Below are 24280 nucleotides of genomic sequence, written 5' to 3'. Positions count from 1 at the left end.
TGTCTTCTAGCTGCATTCCACACTGAGCTGATAATTCTACAGCCTGTGTTCTTCTTCCTTCTCTTAAATGGTGTTGTGAAGACCTTTGTTTCAGCAAGTGCTGAAGATTCATGCCCTAGTGCATGGTTGTCAATTCTTAATGTCCTCTGACCACAGAATGACATATTGGCAAGTTCTGTAACTCCTGCATGGATTTCATCCCTTGGTAAAGCTTCATGCTTGTGGATAAGTGTCAATCAGAACCTATTTTTTAAGACTAGAGCTTCTAATTTCATAGAATCATAAAATGGTTAGAGTTGGAAGGAACCTTAAAGATCAACCAGTTCCAACCCCTCTGCCATGGGCAGGACCACCTCCCAGTAGATCACGTTGCCCTAAGCCCCATCCAACCTTGCCTTGAATGCTTCCAGGGATGGAGCTTCCACAAATTCCCTGGACAAACTGTTCCAATGCCTCACCACCCTCCCACTAAGGAATTTCCTCCCAATCTCTAGCCAAATTCTCCTCTCTTCCAGTTTAAAACCATTGTCCCTTCTCCTCTCATTACAAGCCCTTGTAGAAAGTCCCTCCCCACCTTCCCTGTAGGCCCCTTTCAGGGATTGGGAGGCCACTCTTAGGCCTCCCCAAAGCCTTCTTTTCTTCAGGCTGAAGAACATCATGTCTCCCCTACAATAAAACTTAGGCTTAGCATGGTTTTGAAACCCCTTTTGAAGCGAGGGGGGTAAATGTTTTGCTGTCTGTTGTCACCAGTCCCTTCTTGCTCAGCGCCCCTCTGGGATCAGGAGAACCTGCTAAACCCTTTTGCTGGGGACTGCTTGGCCTTGGCCTGGCTCTCCACAGAGTTCCCTGGTGGTCAGTGAGTGTAAGCTGCCTTCCCTTCTGTTCCTCTCTTGTGTCTCCTGGCAACAAGATGCGGAGAGCAGCGTGCTGAGCCTTGCCGAGAGGCTCTCAAACATGCTGGGGCAGCTCATCACCCACATGGTTCCCGCATTATTTGGCTAAAGCTATTAATCTCTTGTGGTCAGACTGGCTTTGCAGGCCTATCTCTGCAGATTGCATACAACAAGGAAATGGCTGTTCAGCAGTTTGCCTGGCCAAGAAAGGCCGTGCAGACGCCAGCCTGACAACCAGTGGGTGGTAGTTGTTTATGCCCCTTTGATGCCATATGAACCCTGCTTAAAACATAAGTAATCATTACAGCCTGCCTGCATAGTGCTGCCATTGTGTGCTGCTCCAAGGAAGCTGGGCTGTTCTACAGAGTCTTGGGCTCTTGGCTCAATTAGAGAATGAGCTCTAAATGAAAATATGATGTTCTTCAAGTAGCTATTTATATGAAGTCTTTCTTCATCTCGGTGTTGTTGGGATGAGTAATGTGAAGTATACGTTCAGTTGTTGTCTTTCACCTAAGGGAATGTGATCCTAAACCTTGTTTAGTTACTTCTTTGTGATACATCTGCCTCAGGTACTTATTGCAGTTTGGCCTCAAACTGAATATACAATTTTGTCATCAGTTGTTTATATTTTTGCTTTAAGTTTAGCCAGTATTTAGAGCCAAATAAATGGGCAGATATGCACTTGAGCAGGTTAAAATACTTTGAAGCACTTGGTTTTCTTTATGTATGTGAGGAGAGGCCCTGGAGAAGGTCCAGCTTGCAGTATTTGAGGGGACAGTGCCAAGTGCTGCTTTTCAGCATGAGAGAACCCGAGCTGGGATATTTTAAGATGCTCTTCAGGCAGGGGAAATACTTGGCTGCTGAACTGAGCAGGTTTTCCCCACACAGGCACCTGTCCCGTCATGCATACATTGCTTTTCAAAATAAGCAACCTCATTGCTGATGACATGAGGATTTGCCTAAAACAACTCTGCAGTTCCTGACCCACCAGTTTCCCCTTCTCTGGCTGAAAATCCCACACCTTCTCTTGGTGAAGAGACATCCCTGTGTGCCACAGGAACTTCAGTGTCTGTTCAACTCTGTGTGCCCTGGAGTGTCCCATCTCAAGTGGGACAGCACCTCCTCAGAGTTACTTTGATTTTGCTTCTTTTTTTATTACGTTTTTTTTTTCTTACTGTAATTTCTGCAAGTTTTATGAAATGGCTCCTTCTAGCTAGGAGAGAGAGGGCAAAATGAAGCAGGGAAAAAGCAGGTGGGTCTTCAGTGGTACATATTCTGCCTGGGAGCAGTTGACTAATTACTCAGTGTGCGTGTGTGGCTCTTGGATGAAGTCAGAGGAGGAACTGTGTGTTCCCCAGTGAGTTATCTGTGCTTGTGTGCAGGCACCTGGGAAGGAAAGGCCAGGACAAAAATAAATCTCAAGGAAAGTGGTTCTGCTTCGTTCTTGCAGCCACGGGTTAACTCCTTTCTCTGGTGCTGTTAGAATATGCTTGCATGGTCTTAAAATGCAGGGTGGAAGCATCTCAGTCATTCAGAGGCCTCTGCGTGTCGGCTGGCCAGTGGAACAGTTAAATTTAGGAAGTTGTCTTTCTGATCTGCACAGCTGCCACAGCCTCTGAGATAACTCATGTGTTATTGATAACGCTGGAGATGAGGAGACAGCTGAAATGCACTGTGCCTGCTGGTTTTGTGCCTGCTGGTTTGGTGCCTGGTGTTTCTTCAATGTACACACAGCTGAGTGGGTCTGAACTTCTTGTAGTCCTTTGCTAGAAGGAATTGGAGACAGACTCAATGAAAAGCATGTGAAGTGATTTTAGAAGTGTTTGCCTTGTGCTTGATAATAGCACGTTTCAATGAATTCCTGTTTGCTCCTCTTCATAGTGTCATTTACATATGAAATAAAGCTAATTGGCTTCCAGCTATACAAACCTAGGGAAGCTGGAAGTGTTCTGTGGAGCAGCCCTAGGAATCAGCAGTCGCTCAGAGATCCCTTTTCTTCTTTCACACCAATAAACAGATTGCAGTTTTGGAAACAGCTGTCACCTGGCTTCAGGTTGAGGTCAGTCTGTTCCCTGTGTGCTGAGGGTAATAAAAGAGCCCTTCCTGAAACAAAGATTTCTGATGGGTGCAACAGAAGAGCTGCTTACAGGTGATCCAGCAGGCACAGCCCTGTGGCATTGTCTGCCTGTCCCTTTTGGGAAGGATGAGGGGCAGAAAGAGTCTGGTACAGTTATTTACTTAGCAAGAGCTGTGGTCATGAAGTTCCTTCCTGGTTGGTGCTTGTGTTTGTTGAAATCAGCAGGGACTTGGACTGAGCAGTAACAGCAAGATTTGACACTTGCAGTCAGATGGATGAAGGAGTCCTTTTTGGGGAAGCTGTGTGTGGAGGGTGTGATGTGAGGCAGTGGGTGGACCATCCAGAACTGGTGATCACTGGTGAGTGGTAGCCTGGTGTGTGAACATCTGATGGAAAGCACTGATGAAATGGATGCAGTTTTGGTACTTATTATAAGTCCTGAGAGTGGATAGAATCCTAAAAACTATGAAGTATGGTACATGCACTGATCTTTGGAAGATCTGGATGTGTTTGATGTCCTCATTGCTACAGATTTTTAGAACTGAAGAGTGTCCCCTCAACCTGAGTCCTTGCTGGTACTTCCAATGGAATGGCTCTTGGTGTCCATTGGAGCAAATTTTGGCTGCTGTTGTCAAAGCTGTGCTGTCCTTATTTCATCAGCTTTGCTTAAGAAGAAAGATCATGCCAAGAGCATGTACTTTAAATGAAGTTTGGTTTTGTACAGTGGAGCTTAAACACTTGGTCCCTGATCCAAAGCTGGACCAGAGCCTCCAGCTTCAAACAATTTGCCACAAGTACTATGAAATGCTGCTAATTTTTGGCCACTAAAAAGTATAAATGCCAGACTTAGACCTACAGGTGCTGTGTTGGATTTGACTAATCTTTCAACCTGGAGTACAAAAGCTTTTCATACCTGTTTGCATCCTTCAAGCTCGCTTCCCCCGAGGCATTCAGGTTGTTGCTGTTGCAGAGAGGAACTGGCTTAGTCAGAGAGAGAAGATCAACAGTTTCACCATCCAGTGGTGTTTGCCTCTCAGTCGTGCTTTGTATCACAGCTGTTCTGATGGGAACAGGGTTTCATTTCCTGCACAGACCTTTGTTGATCACCGGGTTTCTTTTTTTTTTATGAACCCAGTTTGCGGTAAGACTCATGACACGTAACTGAACTTAGGAGAAGAGTTTGAAACCACATGACTGCTCATAGCCCTTACAAAATACTTCTCCAAGTCATGTATTTGTAGTTTCAACATTTAACCAACATTTGTCCTGCTGGGTGGAAAGAGCACAGGAGATTCACACGTTTGAAGTTCTTCAGGAGAATGCAAGGAAGAGTGAGCCCAAGCAGCCTTATTTTAGTCTGCTACATTCTTGCTAGTACTGGTGGCTCCTCAGATCAGTGTCCTCAAGAGATTGTCTTTGTGTTATTTCTTATAGCTGCAGAAAATACAACCAGAGAACCAGGTTCTGCTATTGAGAACCCTCGTGGAATCTTATTTTGAACCAGGCTCTTGTACTCCACCAAATTTGGGGTTGTGTGTGCTGTGTTCTTGAGAGTTCAGTGTGCTTGTTTGTTCAGAACAAATAATTCCATGGAACTGATTTATTTTTGTATAGAGAGACCTTTATTTGGTTAGTTGCTGAAGAGAAATTTTTAAGAAATCCCTCTTCCCATCTCCTAGCAGATTCTTTGGAGAAGCTGTTTTAGTCTCTTCCTGCATCTGTCTTTCCCAGGAAAAGTGGGGATGGTGATCTTGCTTCTGTGGGGATAGGAAGTTTTGTGGTGTTTGCAGAGAGGTTTAGTGCATTTTTGTGTAGAAAAAGGCAGCGTTGTTTTCCTGGCTGGTTCCAAGCTGTGCTGGAGACTGTTCCTGCTGCAGAGGCAGTGGGAGCAGCACTTTGCCCCACCAAGGTATTTGAATACATTTCCTGCTCTCCCAAGCAGCTGACAAACTGTAACCTTCCCCAGCTCCTTCCCCCTCTTCTCCAGACTGGTATTTCCAGGTGGAGACCTCAAAGCCCATGACTAACAAAAGATCTTTTTTTGAATGTTTAATTGTGATAGCTGCAAAACTGCCCCAGAAAAGGGTCAAGAGCCACAGACCCCACACACACGGAGCTTGAGAGGAAGTGTTGGGTTGGGTTGGGTCTGTCTCACCCCAACACAGCAGAAAGGATTTTAATTGCAGGTTGTGTGTGTGTGTGTGTGTGTGTGTGTGTGTGTTTGTGTGTGTGTGTTTGTGTGTGTGTGTGTGTTTGTGTGTGTGTGTGTGTTTGTGTGTGTGTTTGTGCTGCTGCTGTCACCGTGGTACCCGGGGTTTGGTTGCCACGTGAGCCTGTCCCAGGGGTGCAGTTACCTGTGCATCACCTGCCTGGGATGGCAGTTCTGGTCCCTCCTGCTCCCTGCAGGGCACAAAGCAGGCCCACCGGGTCCTTGATTCTTGATTTATTTTTATTTTTTTGGCTTTTCCTCCTCTGCGTTGCCCATAAGCCACAGGGAGTCCCAGAGGCCACGGTGCCCACAAGCAGGCAGGCACTGTGGGGTGGGGAGAGGCAGTGATGTGATGCTGGGGAACATCTCCAGCAGCATCTCCCGTTCTCATTGTTCTGGAGGGGTGGTGCTGGTGCTGTCTTTTCCCCCGTGCTCAGGCCCCAGGGAAGCTGAGAGGTAGAGTTGTCGGGTTTGCTTTCATCACTGCTGTCTTCAGGCTGAAGCCAGGAACGCTATCACGCAATCGCTTGCTGGGATCACAGCTCATTTTTTAGGTTTTTGGTTGTTTTTTTTTCCCTTCCTGGCTCTGCTTTATGTAAGCTGGCTTTCTGATATACAGAGGAAAGGCTTTAGCCAAAGGGTGAGTGTTAAACAACCTGGCTAGATCTGGTTTTAGGATTTCAAAGCTTAAATGCTGGAACTTGAAGGAGTTGGTAATGCAGTGATATTCCAAAGAGGTTTTTTGCTAGGTAGACAATGTGTAGTTTAAAAGTTCCTAGTCAAAGTACTCAGGGATAAAATAATTGTGTGAACTTCAGGGTATTTAGGTATTTTGGCCACTTTTTTCCCATTGAAATTAATGGGGTGTAACATTCTGGACACTTAGGAATTTGAAAAATGACCCAATTTAACCAAAGTGTGAGCTTCAGGAACATTCTGCTGTTACATCCTGAATCTGCTGAGCTTCTGCTTGGTCACAGCTGAGGGGAATGGGTGGAGGATACAATAGCAAGAAAACACCTTGACTTTGTTTTTCTTGGAGAAATCATTGGAGAGAGCTGCTTTTCTACACAGTATCCATAATAGGCATTTATTTAAGATTTTTGTTGCGTTTTTCCCCTTAACAGGGGAGGTTGTGGACACCCCCTCCCTGGCAGTGTCTCAGCCCAGGCTGGATGGGGCTTGGAGCCCCCTGGGCTGTGGGAGGGGTCCCTGACCATGGCAGGGGGCTGGAACTGGATGAGCTTGAAGGTCCCTTCCAGCCCAAAGCCTTCTGTGAGTAGTGGCCACCCTGTCCTCAGTGTGCTTACAGAGGAGGCTGACAAAGCAGAAGCAGAAGGAGGGAGCTACAAAAATGCAAGACATCCGAAGCAGCAGACAATCATTACATTTTTCAGGACTGAGAAATCATTTGGCATGTTCTCCACAGGTTTTGCAGGCAAAGGCCTGGCTTCCAGAGAGGCTGCTCTCTCCCTGGAAGCTGTCACTGCCTCTCAGCCTTATCTCAAACACAATCTTAGGAGATCCACAGATGCACTCTCAGCTGTGCACAGGTTTTGTTTGTTTAGGGGAAGGAAAGTTACCCGAGTTTGTTTGCCTGGAGCTGGCTGTGCAGTCTGGGGGGTGGTGCAGCAGTGCTAGAAGCAGCCACATCCAAACCTGGGCAGTTTGCTTTCTACTCTTCAGAGTTTTACAGCTCCTTACCCTTTTAGGATGCTGAGCAGCACATGGTTCCTTCCAGGGGAGTTCACTCTGCTGGTGCATGATCTTTATGGTCTTGAGAGTGCATGTTGATTTTCAGATTCATTTTACTTACTGCAAACATTTCTCATTATCAGTTTTCACTTATAACACATGCAACGTGCAAAGTGATAATAAAATTAAGTAATTCTCTGGGTTTTACCACCTTTCATTTCAACTGACTTATTCAACAAGAAAAGGTCCATTTCTTGGCACTTCCTTGTAGGCCCCAGGTCTTTGGAGTACAGGGAACTGTGTAAAGGCATTAGGCTTGAGGAGACCTCCAAGAGAGAAGGAATGCTGGGATTCTGAGGGTTTGCACTGGGAAATGTCTTTTTAGGGATTTGTTTCACACCATAATGCAGCACAGCATCTGGGGGTCTTTATTCAGTGCTGGGATTAGGAGGTGCAAGGGAAGCCCTGCTCAGTGAGTCCCTCTCCTCACCCCAGAAGGGCAACACCAACCATCCCAACCACTAAACACACTTCTCTCAAAAGTTACAGTTTTATTAGGCACTGACATTCAGAACTGTTAAGACCTAAGTTTTAACGAGAAAAAGCAAGTTGTCCCTAAAGCAGCATTGAAAATATAATCCTGAAGAAATCCACCTGAAAAAATCATCCTTCTGGTGGTGCCTGTGAGGACCAGAAGTAACAGCACAGCTTGGTACTGCAGGGGATGATTTCCTCATGGTTTCACACATTGTTTTCAAATAAAACAGATTGCAGCTTGTTGTTATGGAACAAAATGACCACATACCAGGAAGGTGGAGTGATCCATGACTTTTTTTCACTCCGGAAAGTGTGTTTAAGTTGGTTTTCTTGGTTTGTTTTGGGTTTTTTTCCCATTTACTTTCAGTCCCTCCCTGCAGATCATTTCTTGTGCTGGGTGCTGCTTCTCCTCCTGCCCCCCTCTGCCCTGTCCCACTTGTCTCTTGTTCTGTCTGCTGATGGAGTCCTTGGGCTGGGAATGTCCTCTACCATTCCCCTGGCAAACTGGTGGCAGTGGGATGCACTGGGCTGGGAGGACAGGGGTGATGAGAAGGAAAGCTGCTTCCCCCCTCTGCTCAGGAGGCTGTTGACGCACGTCGGGAACACGCTGTGAAAACTTGGGCAGATGTCCTGTGATAGCATCCTCTGGACAGAAACTGATCCTCTGCATTAACCTGTGCCTGTTCCTCAGAGAAGCCCAGGCAGGGAGCTGGGGAGAAGTTGCTGGTGGGTGGTTGGTTACTGAAGGAAGCTGCCCAGAGCTCCTTCTGCTGCAGGAAAGGTCCCCAGGATGAGTTGGACAAACCCCATGCTTGGGCTGGGGGAGCTGCAGAAAAAATGATCTCTGTGTGATAAGGATTTTAAAAGTATCTCCTGGAGTTGCATTTTGAGGACATTTTGATGTGAGTTTTGGGACAGCTCTGCACCTTTAAGTCTCTGACAATGTTTACTGAAAACAAAGAGCAATCTGAATTTATTTGAAGTGTTAAAACTGGGCCTAGCACTTCCCAGACCCACATGTGGTTAATTGGTGCTGGTACCAGCTTTGCCCCTCTGCCTCCTGGGGAGGGATGATCATTCCAGCTGATCACCATTTCTTTGAAGTGGGAACTCTGCAGTAGTTTTCTGTGGAAGTAATAAAACTCCAGCATCCCAAGCAGTCCCAGTGTGAAACTGGCAGGAGTTTTGCTGGCTCCCCAAGCAAAGCTGTGTTCCTCCCCTGATGGAGATGTGTAGAATACCTCTCACTTGATGTGGCAGCCTTTTATGTTGCTGCTCTCAGTGTGGCAAAGCTTTAAAAATGAGCTGTAGATTTGAAGTATCAGCTTGATATGTGTTTACTGTCAAGAAGGGAAAGGAAATACTTGTATGTGGTCTGAGAAGCTGCATTTCCAGTTGCTGTTGTTCCAGTTACTGACCCAGTGGTCAGTGGCTGTTCCTGAACTGCAGCAAGCTGACAACTGGTACAGAGAGTTCAGAAGCAGAAAAATAATCATATAAGCAGTATTTCTGTAGAAGTGTGTTCATTCCAGCTCTAAAAAAAAGTTCCTTTAGCAGGGAGTGAGTATTGCTCTCATTTATTTCCGTTTCTCTGAGTTTCTGCAGCTGTTGATTGCTAATAAAGCAGCGATTGCTCTGTGCTCCACTTGAAGCTGCTCCTTCCTTTCCTGTCTCTGAACACTGACCAGTGGAACAGCCCTAGAAACACATTAGCAAGCTGGGTTTTGTAGCAGCAACACAGCCACTCAGAAAAAAGCCAGTATTCCTCAGTGTGGGCTGCAAAATGTGAACTCATGTTTCTTTCATATCGTGCTACTTCTCCTCTGCTGCATGTGATGAAAGCTACTCCAGCTCTCTGGTGGGTTGGCAGCAGATGCTCCTCATCTGGAGCCGTTTACATTTTCTTTTCTTCCCTGAAGCACCAACTTTCACAAGAACAACCTTTTGAATAGTGTGTGCCTGCTTTCAGCAAATAGTTTTGTGATGTATTTACTTAGTATGCTCAGAATGTGGAGGAGCTGTATATTGATTTTTGTCCCATTCATGCATGCTGAGTGAACGCCACTGGAGCAGGAAGCCTGCTGGGTTGTGACTGGGCCAGCTGTAGTTCTGACTGTCTGCTTTGCTTAATGGATTACCAGAGGTGAGAATTCCTGGTTTTTCTCTTTCTTTCCAGAGGACACGAGTTTTGGGTGGATTTGAATGTTATGAAATTGTATGAAACTGTTGAGTTTGACCAAATGAGGAGGCTGTCCACACCTTCCTGCCCCAGCTCCACCTCCAGCTACTACACAGTCTGGAAATACTTCTGCAGGGACCACTTTGGCTGGAGAGAATACTCTGAGGTATTAAACACGCTCCAGAATCCTGCTTTGGGGATGTAACTCAAATCTCTTTGTACAATATATACTGCAGACTTTGTGTTTTGAGCCTGCTCCCTCCTCAAACGTTCGGGAAAGTTGCTTGGAGTTCTTGTGGGGGCAGATAGTCCAGAAGGTCAGTGTTGAACTGAAAAAGTGATGAAAGGAGAACTCTTCTCTGCTGCAGGTTACCCTGGGAACACCAGAGACACACAGGCAGACCAAACTGACCTGTGTCAGTACCAAGAAAGTCCTTTCTAATCCCTTGAAATCTGGTTTTAAGACAGCTTTCTGCAGCCTTCTTACTACTGCTGCCACTGAGCTTTGCAGCTTTACATTTATTTACCCAGCCTCAAAAGCTCCACAGTGCAGGACATGACTTGTTGGGTCTTCCACTGCTCCAGCTCATGGTCCCCCAGCTGCCACCCTGCTCCTTAGGGACCTTTTCCTGTCTGCCTGGGTTAAATGGGTTCAGTGATGATTTATGCACAGTGCCACCAATGACCTTTGGACTTTAGCTGCCACAGTTTTCCATGTCAACTCTTCAACCTCAGTTCTGGACACACAGATCCCAATCAAATGTCAAACAGTTTTATGCTGCATCAAACCAAACCCAGCCCAGAATACTTAAGGAAGCTCTCCAATAAGCCTTGGGAGTACCTGTGCTAGTTAAGGGTTCATTTTTGGCTCACCAGAGCTGTATATAATATCTTGAATAAAACCCCAGCAGTATCTTATAATTTTGGCAGCAGCAGAAGTCCCCCCACCAGTGTGAGCCAGGTCACGTTCATCTCTTTGGTGCCTCTAAAGTCACACTGACTTTCTGAGCCTGGCTGGAAGCTTGAGGCACAGCACTGAGTACAGTTTGGAGCTTTGCAAGTGAAAGAAAATAAATATGCAGGGACTGGGTAGGAAGGAAGCACCACAAACAAGAAGTTGAGGGTGTTTGACCCACGAGGAGAAGCAAGAAGAACTGGGTTCCTCTAGTGCAGAAGAGAAAGCAAAATGATGAGTTTATGTTAATAAAGATTGGTCTGTAGCAGAGTTCTGCTTTTCACATTCAGAGAGCAAAGAGAAAAAAAGTAGATAATTTGTGGCAGGGGAGTTTTAGGTTGGATATTAGGAATAACATCTGGTATGGAACAATCTGATGGCACCAGCACCAGTTCCATACAAGAGCCTTGGTGGGAATGCTTCTTAGTGGTCCGAGTGTACTTGTGCCTCAGAGCAGGGGAGAGGGAGGGAATACAGAGAGGGATTCATTAAGGTCTCTGGCAAAAAACACCACTTTTTGACCATGTAATTTCTGATCTCTGTGTTTCTTTCCTTGGAACAGCCTGTTGTGAGGCTGATAGAAGAAGCCAGCTGCCGGGGGCTGAAGGAGGTTCGGTTCGTTACCTGGCACAATCAGTATATCCTCAACATCAAGGATGGCTTCCAGCAAAATGCCTGCTTCAGGAGAGAGATCAAGAGGAGGCCCCTGCTGCGCTCCTGCGTGGTGCTGATGCCCTTTTTGCAGTAGGTATCCCAGGAAAATGCACAGGTTGCATTTGTCCTCTGCCTCTGAGAACTGCTCCTTGAAACGTGGCGAGGAGATAGGCAGTGCTGGGCAGGAAAACCAGGAGAAATAACAACAAAATAATTGAAAGATCTGAGTCATGTTGGCAGCTCTCACTTGTTATTTCTCAAGATAATATTTATCTTGAGGAACTCCTTACTGCAGGGCTCTGCTTGTTACTTGAAGGTTATCATGTACCTCGTGGATCTCGGAACATCAGAAGCACAGATGTACTTGGAGTTTGCCAAGATGTTGTCCTGCCTTCAGCACCTCACCAGCTCTGCTGGCTGCCAGGCTGTCACCTCCAGGTCCCATAAAAATGAGTGTGAAAAGCCACGTTATCATTTCCAAGCACAGTTAGAGCCTGCTTGGCTTTTATGGTCATCTCAACTGGAGGGAGAGGAGCACGCTTGCCCATCAAAGGCAGAGTGAGCAAAGTGTTGCTCTGGAGTCACTTTTTGATTACAGCCCATAAAAATGCCATTTCTCTGATTTCACCAGCACAGCTGGAAGTCTTGTTGTCAGAACTTAGTAGTGAGGAACACCCTGTTCTGTGAGGGGAGGGTGGGAGTCTGCAGCCTGCCTGGCAGCTGGGGGGGCTGGGTTAGCTACCACTGCTCTCTGCCAGGGGAACCTGGGTTTGGGCACAGCCTCAAAACACCTGGGTGTTGGAAACATATTTAGGTATGGTTTTACAGGAAGGAAGCCCCAAAATGTTTAAAGAGAGAGTGGGAGGATGTGGGTAAAGTGACCAAGTGTGGACTTCTCTGGTTACAGCAATTTTGGTTCTCATCTTGCTAAAAATAAGGTTTTTGGGTAATCTGGTGTTTTGCTGCCAGTGACTGTTTCACTAGAGTATACATCTCTAATTTTGAGATAGGCTAAAATTAAGCAATTGAATGGACCCTTGAGGGGTCTGCACTCCTGAGGGCTTGACTGAATTATTCATGCCAGCTGCCAGATCTGTAAACTAAGCTCTAAAATGTTTGTTGTTCTGAAACAAACATCATTCTTGTTTTCTTTATCTAAAGCCCTTGAAATGCTTGCTTAAAAATCTACAAATTCTTAGCATGGAACAAAAAGAGTATTTTAAGTATTTCTGGGTGCTGTCTTTAAGCAGGCAGTATTTATGGTGGCCACACAGTGCTACCTGAGACTTCTTTTATTTCCTTCCCTTCACACCTGCCTATAAAATGGTAATAAAATTGGGAAAGAATTATTGAGTAGAAAGTGTGAGAAGATGGTGATAGTGGTTAACTAATGCTGATTTCCTGCTGGCTTCACTTGTGTAATAAATGCCCACAAATAGCTTACACTGCTCAGAAGCACACCAAAAGATTGCAGTATTTCTAATGTTTTATATCTTACTCCTTAATACTTCATTTACTGTTAGGTTGTGCTTGGGCTTCCAGTCCAAGTGTGACCAATAGAAGTTCTACAATAATATTTTTTTAGCTATTGCCTTTAGGAAGAAAAAAAAAATCATAAATGCAGACTGTAATATTGCAGACTGCTGTTTTAATCATCCTGCTCTGAAAAATCCATCTTCTGGGTTTCTGTGTTTAACAGAACAGAGAGAAGAAGTTTGAGTTGAGTCAAATCCATGCAAATCAGGTGAAGTCTCTTTTTAGCTTTGAGCAGCAGGTGAATGCCATGTGAACACTTCTTGAAAGAGCTCTGAAGTGTGGGTGCTCTTACAGTTTACTCTCTCTGCTCCAAACCAAGTGCATCAGTTCAGAAATAAACTTTCCCCCCCCCCCCCACACACACACACTTTTTTTCCTAGACCTGAGAAGCTCAACCTGCCATCCAAAAATGACATTAAATTATTTCTGAGTCACACACACAAAAAAAAATCTCCCAGGCTTCTTGCAGCCTCATGTGTCATTGGCATGAAATATTCTGAAAGGCATTTGTGTAGGTAAGATGGGGATAGCAGCAGGCTTTGTATTTATCCAGCTAATGATGGTGGCTCTGCTGGGAAGAGCAGGCTAATGAGGAGGGACCAGCAGCAGCTCTGTGATTGCTCTGGGTACCTTACAAGCAGGGAATTGAGTCTGCCTGTCACTCCTGCCAGAGAAATCCAGGAGTCTGGATGCAGGGAGGCAGGATTTGGCCTTGGATGCTGTCAAACCAAGGTGAACACCCAAAGGATCTCCTCTTCCCTTTTCCTCTGAAGCAGAACAGGTTTTCCCCTCGTGCTTTGGCAGTGAGGTGTTAGCAGAACAGTGACCTAAGAAGTGTCATGAATTTTAATGTGCATTAAACTTTAATTTAATGACGTTTAATTTAAGGTCGCCCGTGGGGTTTAGAGCTGAGGTTGAGTCTGGCAGGAGCTGCAGAGCTGTGCACTTGGAGTCTGCAGAGCCTGACCCTGCAGGCTTTCCATGTTCAGAGTGTTTTCCCTGACATAAGAGGGAGAACTCTGGTAAGGAAGGATTATTCTGTTGAGTAAGGCTCACTTGGCCAGATTATGATCAAGTGAGCATAAGCCACAAATGCCACACTCTGCCTAAATTTAGCACCTTCAGGAGTGTGAAAAACTCCACAGAGGTGCAAGTAAGAAGAAGAGCAAAGTCTTGCCACCCCCCAGTTGGTGTCCTTCACTGGATTTTACTGGTGGCTCTTCTTTTTTGGGTACTGATGCTGCTTTCTTGCCAGGGCTGTTCTGGACAGCAGTTCATCTGCTTCCCAGTTCCCCACCCAGGACAGGAGATGTTGGGCTGTCCCAGGAAAGGAAAGCAACAAAGCAACTGCAAATTCAAATCTACATCTGGCCTGGGCAAATGTAAATCAGAGACTGAATATAATGAAAATAAGGGACTGGAAGCATGGCATCTCCTCTTCTGCAATTAAAAGCAGAAGTTGGTTATAGCTGGGAGCCAAACTGATTGTACTTGGTAGCATTCTGCTGTCTGTAGTTCATAACCAGAATGTGCATAATGGTCACAGGAGGCTTTTAAACACCACTGAGCAGGAAAGGTTCCTGATGTGGAACAGCATCCCTGAAATCCAAAGCTTTGTGCCAGGTTTGCATGGGGGAGGTGTCACTGAAATAGCAGAAATAGCTGGGCTGATCATGTTAAAAGAAAAACCAGCATTAAAGAGCTGTAAACTGTAACAGAACCAAAGGGCAGCAATTGCTCAAGATGCACTGGTGAGGAAATAAATGTGGTTTGAAGCTCTGGTGCTGGTGAGTGTTCAAACACAATGTTTTTCTCCTTCCCCAAACCAGGACCTTGGGTGGCAGCTCCCCAGCACCATCCCTGCCTGCTGAGCTGCCTTCCTCACGTGGCTTATCTCCCACTGCTCTTACCTCTCCAAACTTCTATCCTGAAACCTGGATTAACATGGATCCATCTCAGGACTTCATCCAAGTGCCTGTTCTGAAGGAAGACAAAAGCTACAGAACCATTTATAACCTGTTCCACAAGACTGTGCCAGAGACCAAATATAAAATTCTGAAAATTCTGCGAGTGCAGAATCAGTTCCTTTGGGAGAAGTACAAAAGGTAAGGCCATGCAAACACTGTTCTGTTACTGGAGTGGGAAAATGCCTTAAAGCATTTGTTTCATGTGGGCTGCCAGGTAGGCATTGCTCATTAAGTAGAATACATAAACTCCAGATTTTCTGAAGAAAAAGAAAGCTTTATTTGAAGCATCTCTTACCCTGACATGAGGTTTCATGCATGCTGGGCTGATAACTTCTGTAGAATGCAACTTCATAGAGCTTCAGAAAGTAAGTCCAGCCCAGTAGGTCCAATGAGCACCTTCAGCAGTACTTCATCTCCCAGGAGCAGCTCAAGAAATACTTATTTCACACAAAAACTCTACTAGAAAGTGGAAGAGCCACCCTGCTGCCCACACAGAAATGTTTTCCTGTCTCCTCTCACAGCTCTCCTTTTCCTCACAGACCTGAGGCGAATGCTCACCTCCACTTTCCTTTTTTTGTTTGTTTGTTTTTTTGTCTCTATTCCAGGAAAAAGGAATACATGTCCAAAAAAATGTCAGGGCTTGACAGGATAATGAATGAAAGGCACTTGTTCCACGGGACCTCCCAGGACGTGGTGGATGGGATCTGCAAGCACAACTTCGACCCGCGGGTCTGCGGGAAGCACGCCACCATGTTTGGCCAGGGCAGTTACTTTGCCAGGAAAGCCAGCTATTCCCACAACTTTTCCAAAAGGTCACCCAGAGGAGTTCATTACATGTTCCTGGCCAAAGTCCTGACAGGAAGGTACACAGTGGGCAACCACACCATGAGGAGACCTCCTCCTGTCAACCCCGGCAGCGTCACCAGCGACCTCTACGACTCCTGCGTGGACAATTATTTTGAGCCTCAGATTTTTGTCATTTTTAATGATGATCAGAGCTACCCATACTTCATTATCCAGTACGAAGAGCTCAGCAACACCGTCTCCATCTGAAAACTCCTGCTGCTAAGTTCTTGGGTTTGGATGAGCTCGCTTACCTGGCATTGCTAGCAGCTTTTGTGGGGAAAATAAAATAATAAATAAAAAACAAAAGAATTTGGACATTGCTGATGAACTGACTCGCTTGGAAGGAACTAAATCTCAACATAGAGGAAAGAAGATCTGGGTTGACCAATTGTGCACTTGCTCTTTGATTATGTCTGTGCAAATTTGTAAATATTTTTCCATTGTTTATAGTTGAAAATCTGTGCCTTTTGTTATAAAACACTGTTTATTTATGTTAGTAAACATTCATGTTTAAAAATGGGTACGGATAGAACTCCAGCTGTGTCCTGTGCATGTTTAGAAGGGCTAAAAAAAACGTGTATGCCCTGGTCTCAGTCTGAATGGCCATTTTTAATAACCAGAACCAGGTCATTGTCACCCCAAGTGCATTAAATAAGAGATCCCCCCAAGTTATCAATTCCTGTATTTTGGAAGTGATTACAAAGCTGACACCCTGCTCCTAGGCTGGGTTGTTAAGCAGGACCACACAAGTAAATACAACATTTTCATATTCCTGCTGGAGTGGGACAGATGGACTTAGAGGATCCCTGAGGCCCCTTCTCACCCTCCTGGTCCTGTGACTCCAAAAGCAGCCCTCAGGATGGGGTTAGTACAGCACAGAGTCCAGGGGGGCTTTAAAGCCCTTTAGGAGGCTTGATATTAAATTGATTTAAAACTGATTGATCCGTGGCCACTGGGCCATCCTCTCCTGACTCACTCCCCCAAAATCTCAGGAGGTTTGGTCCCAGGCAGGTTGTGGTCCAGCAGGATGGAGCTGTGGTCCCTGAAGCCAGGGTCAGAGGGGCTCTGTGCTCCTCAGGATCCTCTCCTCGTGGTGGGGGTCTCAGCAGCACCTTTCCCAGCACCCTGATCTCCAGGAGTGGGGTGGGGAGGGCCCTGCAGCTGAGCCTGGGGTTTGTGTTCACCTCCTGCCTCTCTCTCTCTGCACCTAATGAAGGTGGGCACCTAATTAAGAGAGGGTTTGCCATGGGAGAGAATCCTTTCCTGCTCCCCCAGCACCCCTGCTTGGGGCTGTCCTGCCAGCTGCCTCCTCATCTCCTGCAGGTGAGATGAAGGGGAAGATCCAAGCAGCTGCTCCCAGTTAACTCCCAAATCCCTTCTGAGGCTCTGGGCAGCACAGGGGAGGGATTAAATCTGGGGGGGTATGGGAGGAACCTTCTGGGGGTGCAGCCCAGAGGAGCTGCTCCAGGCTGTAGGGATGGATGGCTTCAGCAAGGTAAGGGGGGTGGTGATGAGGGAGAGCTGAGCTTGGCTCCTGTTAAAACCTCCCAAACCTTCTGGCTTGCTTTTTGGGGGCACCCAAGCTCCAGGCCCCCCAGCAGCTGGGCTGCGGGTGGCCTTGGCCCAGCCATGGTGGTGCTGAGGAGGGATGGTGAAAGTCCTTGTGTGCAGAGCTGCTGCCCGCAGCGTGGGCAAAGGGAGGAGAAGGTATTAGGGAGATGGTTTTTGGGGTGAGGGTGCTTGAGCCTCTGGGTGCCCCCAGAAACTGTGGCTGCCCCATCCCTGGCAGTGCTGAAGGTTGGATGGGGCTTGGAGCACCCTGGGCTGTGGGAGGTGTCCCTGACCATGGCAGGGGTGGCACTGGGGGGGCTTTAAGGTCCCTTCCCTCTCATGCTGTCTGGTACCAGGATTCTATGATGTGACTTCAGAAATGGGACTTCCCACTTAGCTGAAGAGACAAAGATTTGGGTGAGGGTGATGATGTTCTGGTGACTGATGTGAGGGGGAGGTGGGAGCATGGCTGAGGGAGGAGAAATGGGGGGGCTGCAGAGCCTGGGTGTGGGCTGGTCCCTCTCAGGCTGGCCAGGGGGAAACTGGTTGTGTTTCTCTGGTTGCATTTTCTTTGGTTGCATTTCTTTGGTTGTATTTCTTCTTTGGGGGTTGTAATGGAGCTGTTTCCTGTGCCTGAGGGCTGTTCCCCCAGCCCCGTGCTGTTCCTGGGGTGGTTCTCCTGACCCTACCCCTCTCCAGACTTTCTTCCTGAGCACCTTGGCAGGGCTGCAGGGCTCGGTGGTGCCAACACCCTGACAATATTTACATGGTTTCCCTGCCAACCCCTTCTGAGTGTACAAACCATGGGAGCAGCTCCTCAGTACCTGGTGTGGTCCTGCAGGGAGGGCTCAGGACCCCATTTCCCCTTGCCCTGGAGGTTGGGTTGGGATCCCAGCTGGGTGCAGGGAGGGAATGGTCACAGCTCTGTGTGACTCTGGGGGTGGAGGTGTTTGTTGTTGTTGTTGAACTTGGTCCCTGCCCACGTCCTTTGTCCCCCCCCCCAGGGGCTGGGGGCTTTGCCTGGCTCCAGCAGCTACTGGTGTCATCCTGCCCTGCTCTGGGGGTGCCACCTGGCATGAACTGGAGGGTGAAACCAGGTGAAACTGGGTATTGGTGATAAAGATCTGGCTGTGTCAGGATGGAAATGGCAGGTGAGGACAGATGCTGTGGGAGCAGCTCTGTCACTCTGGGAAGCTGCTGGTGGGTGGTGTGGGGGTGGCAGTGCTGATGCTGTGTGCCAGGGGGGCCTTCTGGGCTCTGCTCTGTGTTCCCAGAGCTCTGAGAATGAGCAGGAGCTGGCTGTACATCCCTTCCCAGGATAATGGAGGGGGGGATGCTCCCTGTCCCCTCCTCACTGCCCTGCAGAACACCCTGGGGGAGCAGCTGGGGGGACAGCTTTGTGTTTGGGGAAGCACCCAGCAGAGGTGGGGTTGGTTTGGGGGGTCTGGCTGCTCCCCTTCCTGCCAGCAGCAAGGCTCCATGTGGGATGGGATGGGATGGGATGGGCTGTCCTGCTGCCAGGCTGCTCTGCTCCCAGCAGGATCCTCCTTGCTCCTCTGGCAAAATACAGACAGACCAAAGTTTGGGTGCCTCTGGGTTTATCCTCATTTCCCCCTCACCCTTCACTGATCCTGTGAACCCACACAGAGGGATAAAAGTTGAGGCTGGAATTTTTCCAAGAGCAGCCACACATCTCCTCTGCTGCTTCCCCAGCACCCCGTGGACATCCTCCCCTCCAGGTCTCCAGTGGGATGTGCTGGGGTGCATCTCAAGCCCCCCAGGAACACACCCCAGGCACAGCTCTGCCCCTGGGACCTCCCTGTCCCTGCCTTCTCTGGAAGGCTGCAGGGGGAAATGGGAAGGGTTGCAGAGGCTCCTGCTGATGTCTTTTTCCATGGTGTGAAACTGGAAATGACTTTTCAGAGAAACACTGGGTGGTTTGTCAGTGGTTTTGGTTTTGTTCTGCAAAAAAACCTCCTGGGAACCAGCAGCATCCCTGCTGGGAGCAGAACCAAACGCCTGGCTCAGGGTGAGCAGGTTTGGTTCAGTTTATTCCTCCCTGCTCAGCACAAAAAGCTGCCTGGGCTCGGGGCAGGGGCACTGCACAAGTCCAGAGAGTTCTGTGGTGTTGCTGCAGGTGCTTTGGTTTTGGTTTTCCTCTAGCAGGGGAAATGGGTGCAGGAAAGGGCTGGGTCCTGTTTACCCCTTGCAGCAGTGCTGGGGCTGATCCAGCACCCATCCCTCCCAGAGCAGCACCCAGCACCCATCCCTCCCAGGGCAGAGCAGCCCTTTGCTCCCAGCCCCTGGCCTCTTCTGCCCCAGCTTCTGTGTGGTTTGTCCATCGTGCATTCCTTTTTTTCACACTGGGGGTTTGCTCTGAGCATCTCTTCAGTTGTTTCTGCCTGGGGTACATGCAGCAGATCTCCAAGCACAACCCTCTCAAACCCTGCTGTATCCAAGGTGCAGCAAGTCTGCTCTGGAAGATGGAAAACAGAGGTCCAGAAGAGTGTCAATATCTTCTTACATCACCTTTATGTAGTTTTTGGCCAGTGTGAGAGATCAAACTCCATTTGCCCCCCTCCCCTGGAAGGCTGGATGGGGCTGGGAGCAGCCTGGGCTGTGGGAGGTGTCCCTGCCCATGTAGAGGGCTTGGAATTGGATGAGCTTTAAGGTCCCTTCCAACCCAACCCATTCTATCATTTCTAAACCAGTGTTCTCATCAGGGGCCTGTCCTGCCCTCCTGGATGCTCAGTTTGTAGAAGAATTCACCCCCAGGTGCTGGCAGAGCAATCTGTGACTCCAGCCCCTGGCTGGGGATGGCTGACGCTGAGGTTTGGGAGGCATTTGATGTCCTTCCCTTCAGGGGAGAAAAAGGTAAAGCCTGATATCCCCCTGCAATGGTGTTTCAGTCCTCCAGGCTTTATCGTGCTGCATGCCAGGACACACCATGTGCAGATGTGTGGGAGCCAGGAGCTCCTTCAGAAAAGTCCTGAGCCACCACGTTCCATGCAGGAATTCCCCCAGCTGCCCACCAGGAGAGGATTTGATTGGAAACCCCCCTCCCAGCAGGCCTGGTGTGCCAGGCTGCACAAGGACAGGCTCAGGAAGCTCTGCAGTAAACACCAGCATGGCCTCAGCTTCCTGCTCCTTTCCCATGAACTCCAGGTTTGCATCCTTGAATGTTCCCTGGGATGTGGGGCTGGGGCTGACACCTCCTCCAGGTAATCTCCAGCTGGGATCTGCTGAGGTCAGAGCTCTCCTGCTGATGGGGCCCTTTCAGGTGCTTCCCCCTCTTGCCTCCCCCTTTCCCAGAGCACTCAGCACCTGAAGCAGATCTCAGTAAAGCTGCAGGAGTGTTTAGAGGAGTCCCCATTGTTTTACCACGTCCTGGAGCCCCCCAGACTGCACACCAAGGAGCAGTTCCTGCCAGCACCATGCCAGGTACGTGAGGAATATTGCACCAAAAGCACAACCTGGGCCTGGCCCAGCTTGCTGGCTGCTTCCTAGCATCAGTTGACCTCCTGCCCCTAGCAAAGCTTTGCTGCTGGGTTTTCATCACCTCAGATCTACAGCTGAAGCCTGAAAATGCTGAGACAGCCCAAGGTGCAGTGAGGCATGGGATGAACTCTGCTTCACCTCCCCGGGCTGCTCAGCTGGGAGGAGGAGGAGAATTCTTCCTCTTGCAGAAGGAGGCTTGGGTTCCTGGCAGGGGTTGTGAAACCTTTAGAAGTCTTGGGGAGGTCTTGTTCTGTCCCAGAGTGGTGCTTGGGCAGCTTGGGTGGATTTCTGGAGCGTGCAGGCTGGGGGCAGCAGCTCTGCCAGGTCCTGTGGCAGCACCCAGGGAGCTGGGGGAGAAAAGGATGCCTGGAGGTGAGGGGCTGATGGTGCCTTTGGTAAACCCCAGGCACATGGCTGTGTGTCCAGAAGCTGCTTTTTCCCTGGGATCTCCTGTCCCCTGAGGGGGTGGCACATCCCTGAGCCACCCATGGGATGGGCAGGATCTGCTGGAGGGATGGGATGAGGGGGATGGGTTTAAACTGGAAGAGGAGGGACTGAGATGAGATTTTAGGATGAAATCCTTTGGGGTGAGGGTGCTGAGCCCCTGGGTTTCCCAGAGAAGCTGTGGCTGCCCCTTCCCTGGCAGTGTTGAAGGTTGGATGGGGCTTGGAGCACCCTGGACTGTGGGAGGTGTCCCTGACCATGGCAGGGGGGGCACTGCGTGGGTTTTAGGTCCCTAAATATCCTGCCCCAACCCATTCTGGGGCTGTGTGCTCACCCTGCTGAGGGCAGCAGTGCTGGGGCAGGCAGGGGGATGCTCTTTGCTCAGCACTGGGATGCTGGGGAGGATAAGGGGGGCAGCAGCAGCAGCAGATTGCCCAGCTCAGCTCTGCTGGGGACAGGGACAGAGGGGGAAAGTGCCACATCCAGGAGAAACCTTCCTGACAGCTCTGCATCTCCTTCCTCTCCCAGCCTGCAGGCAGAGCAGTGGGTGCCAGGGGGCTCCCAGCACCTTGTGTCCAGCAGATGAGATTTTTTTTCCTGATTTATCTATTTCTTTCTTTCTTTGTACTTGGCCGTGCAGCTCTGAGGCAGGGCTGTATTTAAATCCGTGCTGCAAACCCAGCAGGTGCTGAGCACTCCCCTGCTGCAGGGGGGGCTGCTGGGGGTTATTTATTTTATTTTTTCTTTTGTGTGTTAAATCATCTGCTGCTGTGGCACAGCCACAACGTGGCTGAATTTCTTTGGCAGTCTTTGGGTCTGCAATGGAGCTCCTGGCTTTTGAGGGGGAGGTGAAGCCCAAACAGCTCCAGCTCTGGTGCTCAATAAATCCCCAGCTGCAGGGCAGGGATCATTACCTGTCTGATAAACATCCAGAGATTTCCTCTGCCTTCTGGGGTGCATTTTCCCTCTGCTGGGCCTCTGTAAGGGGCATTAATTAACATTGATGGGAGCTGTGTGTGCACCCTGAGACCAGGCCTGACAGGGACCTCATGAGCTCTGGGGGTGTGGGTTTCATTCCAGGTTGCTCAATTTTTATGGATGCTCAAAAATGCTGGCAAAACAACCCTGGGTACTGCCAGCCCCAAGTGCTCACTCAATGAGCTGTAATGAGTCAGGTCTGAGAATGAATTGGTGGGACCTCTGGCAAAGCTGCACAACAGCAACCTGATCAGCCAGCTGCATAAATATCCCACTGCCTGCTCCTGACCACCTCCACTCAGAGAGTGTAAATCCCTGAGAAACTCCGTTTCCAAGGGAAAACCACCAGAAATCCTCATTAACTTTGCTTTCCCAAAGAGGGAGGCACATTGCAAAGAGGCCTCGTGCAGAGGAGAATGCCCAAAGGGTCTCCCTGGGACAAGGATGCTCCAAGGGTTGTTCAGCTCCTGGGACAGTGCTGTGTGTCCCAGCCATCCTCTGGGTCCCAAGGAAACCTCACTGGTTAATCCAGGGGGTATTTAAGGCAACTGGGAGAAACCTGCAGCCCCTGACACCATTTCCCTGGCCTGGGGATGCTTGGTTGTTCCCACACCATGGTGGGACAGCATCAGATATGTCCCAGTGGTGTTTGGAGGGCCCTGCACGGGGAAGGATTCTCCTGTTTCTCCTCCTCCTTCCCATGGATTTGAGGGGATATAACTGGAAGAGGAAGGCAGGTCCAGCCCTGGAGCTGTTTCTCATCCCTGTCTCACCACAAAACCCCCTGGGATGAGGGGCTGGAGCAGAACAAACCTCAATTATTTGCTGGTCAGACAGCCAGGATGTGAATCCAAGGGGTGCCAAGGTGGGGTTGTTGTCAGGATCCCAGGGAAAATGGAAAGAAATGAGCACACAGAGACTGCTCCTGCAGCCATCCCACCTGGAGCTTTGCCTGTTCTCATCCTGCCCTTCAGGCCCTGGCACTTGGAAAGCAGCTCCTGGGGTTGCATGCAGCAGTCCTGCTTTCAAAAAAAGCAAGAAAAAAAAAAAAAGCTGAGGTTTTCCTTTTAATTTTTATTGTTGTCAGTGGTTTTGTGTTTGTTTGTCTGTTTGTCTGTTTGCTTTTTCCAGCCCAAGCCTTCCATGCTATTTTTAGACTCCTGAGTTTTAATGCTGTGCCATGAATTGCTGGGATTTCCCTTTGCTAACCTAGAACAGAGGATCTGCACTTTGGTATTAGCACTCAGCCAGGAAATCCACCTCTGGTGCCAAAAAAACGGGCCCTCTGCCATAAATCTGCATTTCTTTTAATCCCCCCTTGCAGCCCTGGCACTCCAGATCAGCCCTGGGGCTTTCCTGGCTCCTGATTTATGCCATGGAACAGGACAGGAGGCAAGGGCTGGGGTTGCCTCTGGTTCACTGAGGATGCTGAGAAACACCAGATTGGGGAAAAAAAAAAAAAAAAGACAGACAAGGGAGAGGGAAGGGAGTGTTTTGTGATCCCTACCAAGGAGCAGGGGCAGTTCCACAGGGGCTTTAAATGCCTGAAAACACAAAATGATGGCTCTTGTGTGTTTGGTGCCTTGAGCACCTCCTCAGGGTTCTCTCTTCCTGCCCAAAAGGATTTTTTGAGGTCCCTTCCAGCCCCCACCATTCTGTGGTCACAAGGCAAGGAGGCTGTGAGCAAGCAGGGTGAAATCCCCTGAATGCTGAGGTCTGGCTGCTCTCCCAGCTCTGCCCCTCTGTGCTCTGGGGAAGGGGAATCAGGGAAGGATGCTCTGGGTAATACCTTGCCATGATGCTCCTCTCCAGAGCTGCTTCCCAAACCCCCCATGTCCTGTTGCTGCTCTGCCTGTTCCCCTCCTCCAGCCAGGACGGGCTCCGTGGCAGGGATGAGGTGAGGCAACTTTTGTACCTTCTATTTTTAAGAGCTGTGAAAGGTGATGCCCACACCTTGGGCACTGCCACCCCTAAAATAAACAAACCTGGCAGCCCTCTGACATTCAGGGACTGGCAGATGTGGCACCCAGCACTGCTCTGCCTGGCTCCCACCCAGCAGGGCTCTGGCACTTCCCTCGGGATGCCTCAGAATCCCAGAACCTCAGGTGGGAAGGGAGCTCAGGGATCATCTGCTCCAACCCTTCTCAGATTATTGTTGATCTGAGATGTCTCAGCATCCCCAGCTGGGACTTCAAACCTTCCAGAGTGGGGGAATCCACCTCTTCCCCTGGGAAACCATCCCAGGGTCCTCATGGGGAAAA

At 48.9% G+C, this 24280-nt stretch overlaps 1 protein-coding gene across 10 annotated transcripts in view; it reads left to right on the top strand.

The window, feature by feature from the left end:
• The window catches only part of TIPARP (TCDD inducible poly(ADP-ribose) polymerase), a 31627-nt gene extending 15559 nt beyond the window's left edge, over positions 1 to 16068 (top strand). For all 10 annotated transcript variants that reach the window (XM_030456475.1, XM_030456480.1, XM_030456481.1 and 7 more), the window contains 4 exons: positions 9588 to 9756; positions 11108 to 11289; positions 14565 to 14840; positions 15308 to 16068. In XM_030456475.1, the coding sequence (XP_030312335.1) occupies positions 9588 to 9756; positions 11108 to 11289; positions 14565 to 14840; positions 15308 to 15755 (1075 nt within the window). In that variant the 3' untranslated portion in view covers positions 15756 to 16068. The remainder of the gene's footprint in view (positions 1 to 9587; positions 9757 to 11107; positions 11290 to 14564; positions 14841 to 15307) is intronic.
• Positions 16069 to 24280: the final 8212 nt, after the last annotated feature.

This window comes from Calypte anna, chromosome 9, assembly GCF_003957555.1.
Source record: "Calypte anna isolate BGI_N300 chromosome 9, bCalAnn1_v1.p, whole genome shotgun sequence".
In the NCBI taxonomy this organism is placed as follows: domain Eukaryota; kingdom Metazoa; phylum Chordata; class Aves; order Apodiformes; family Trochilidae; genus Calypte; species Calypte anna.
Note: the sequence above shows the minus strand (reverse complement) of the source record. Positions and strands in the feature narration are given on the sequence as shown.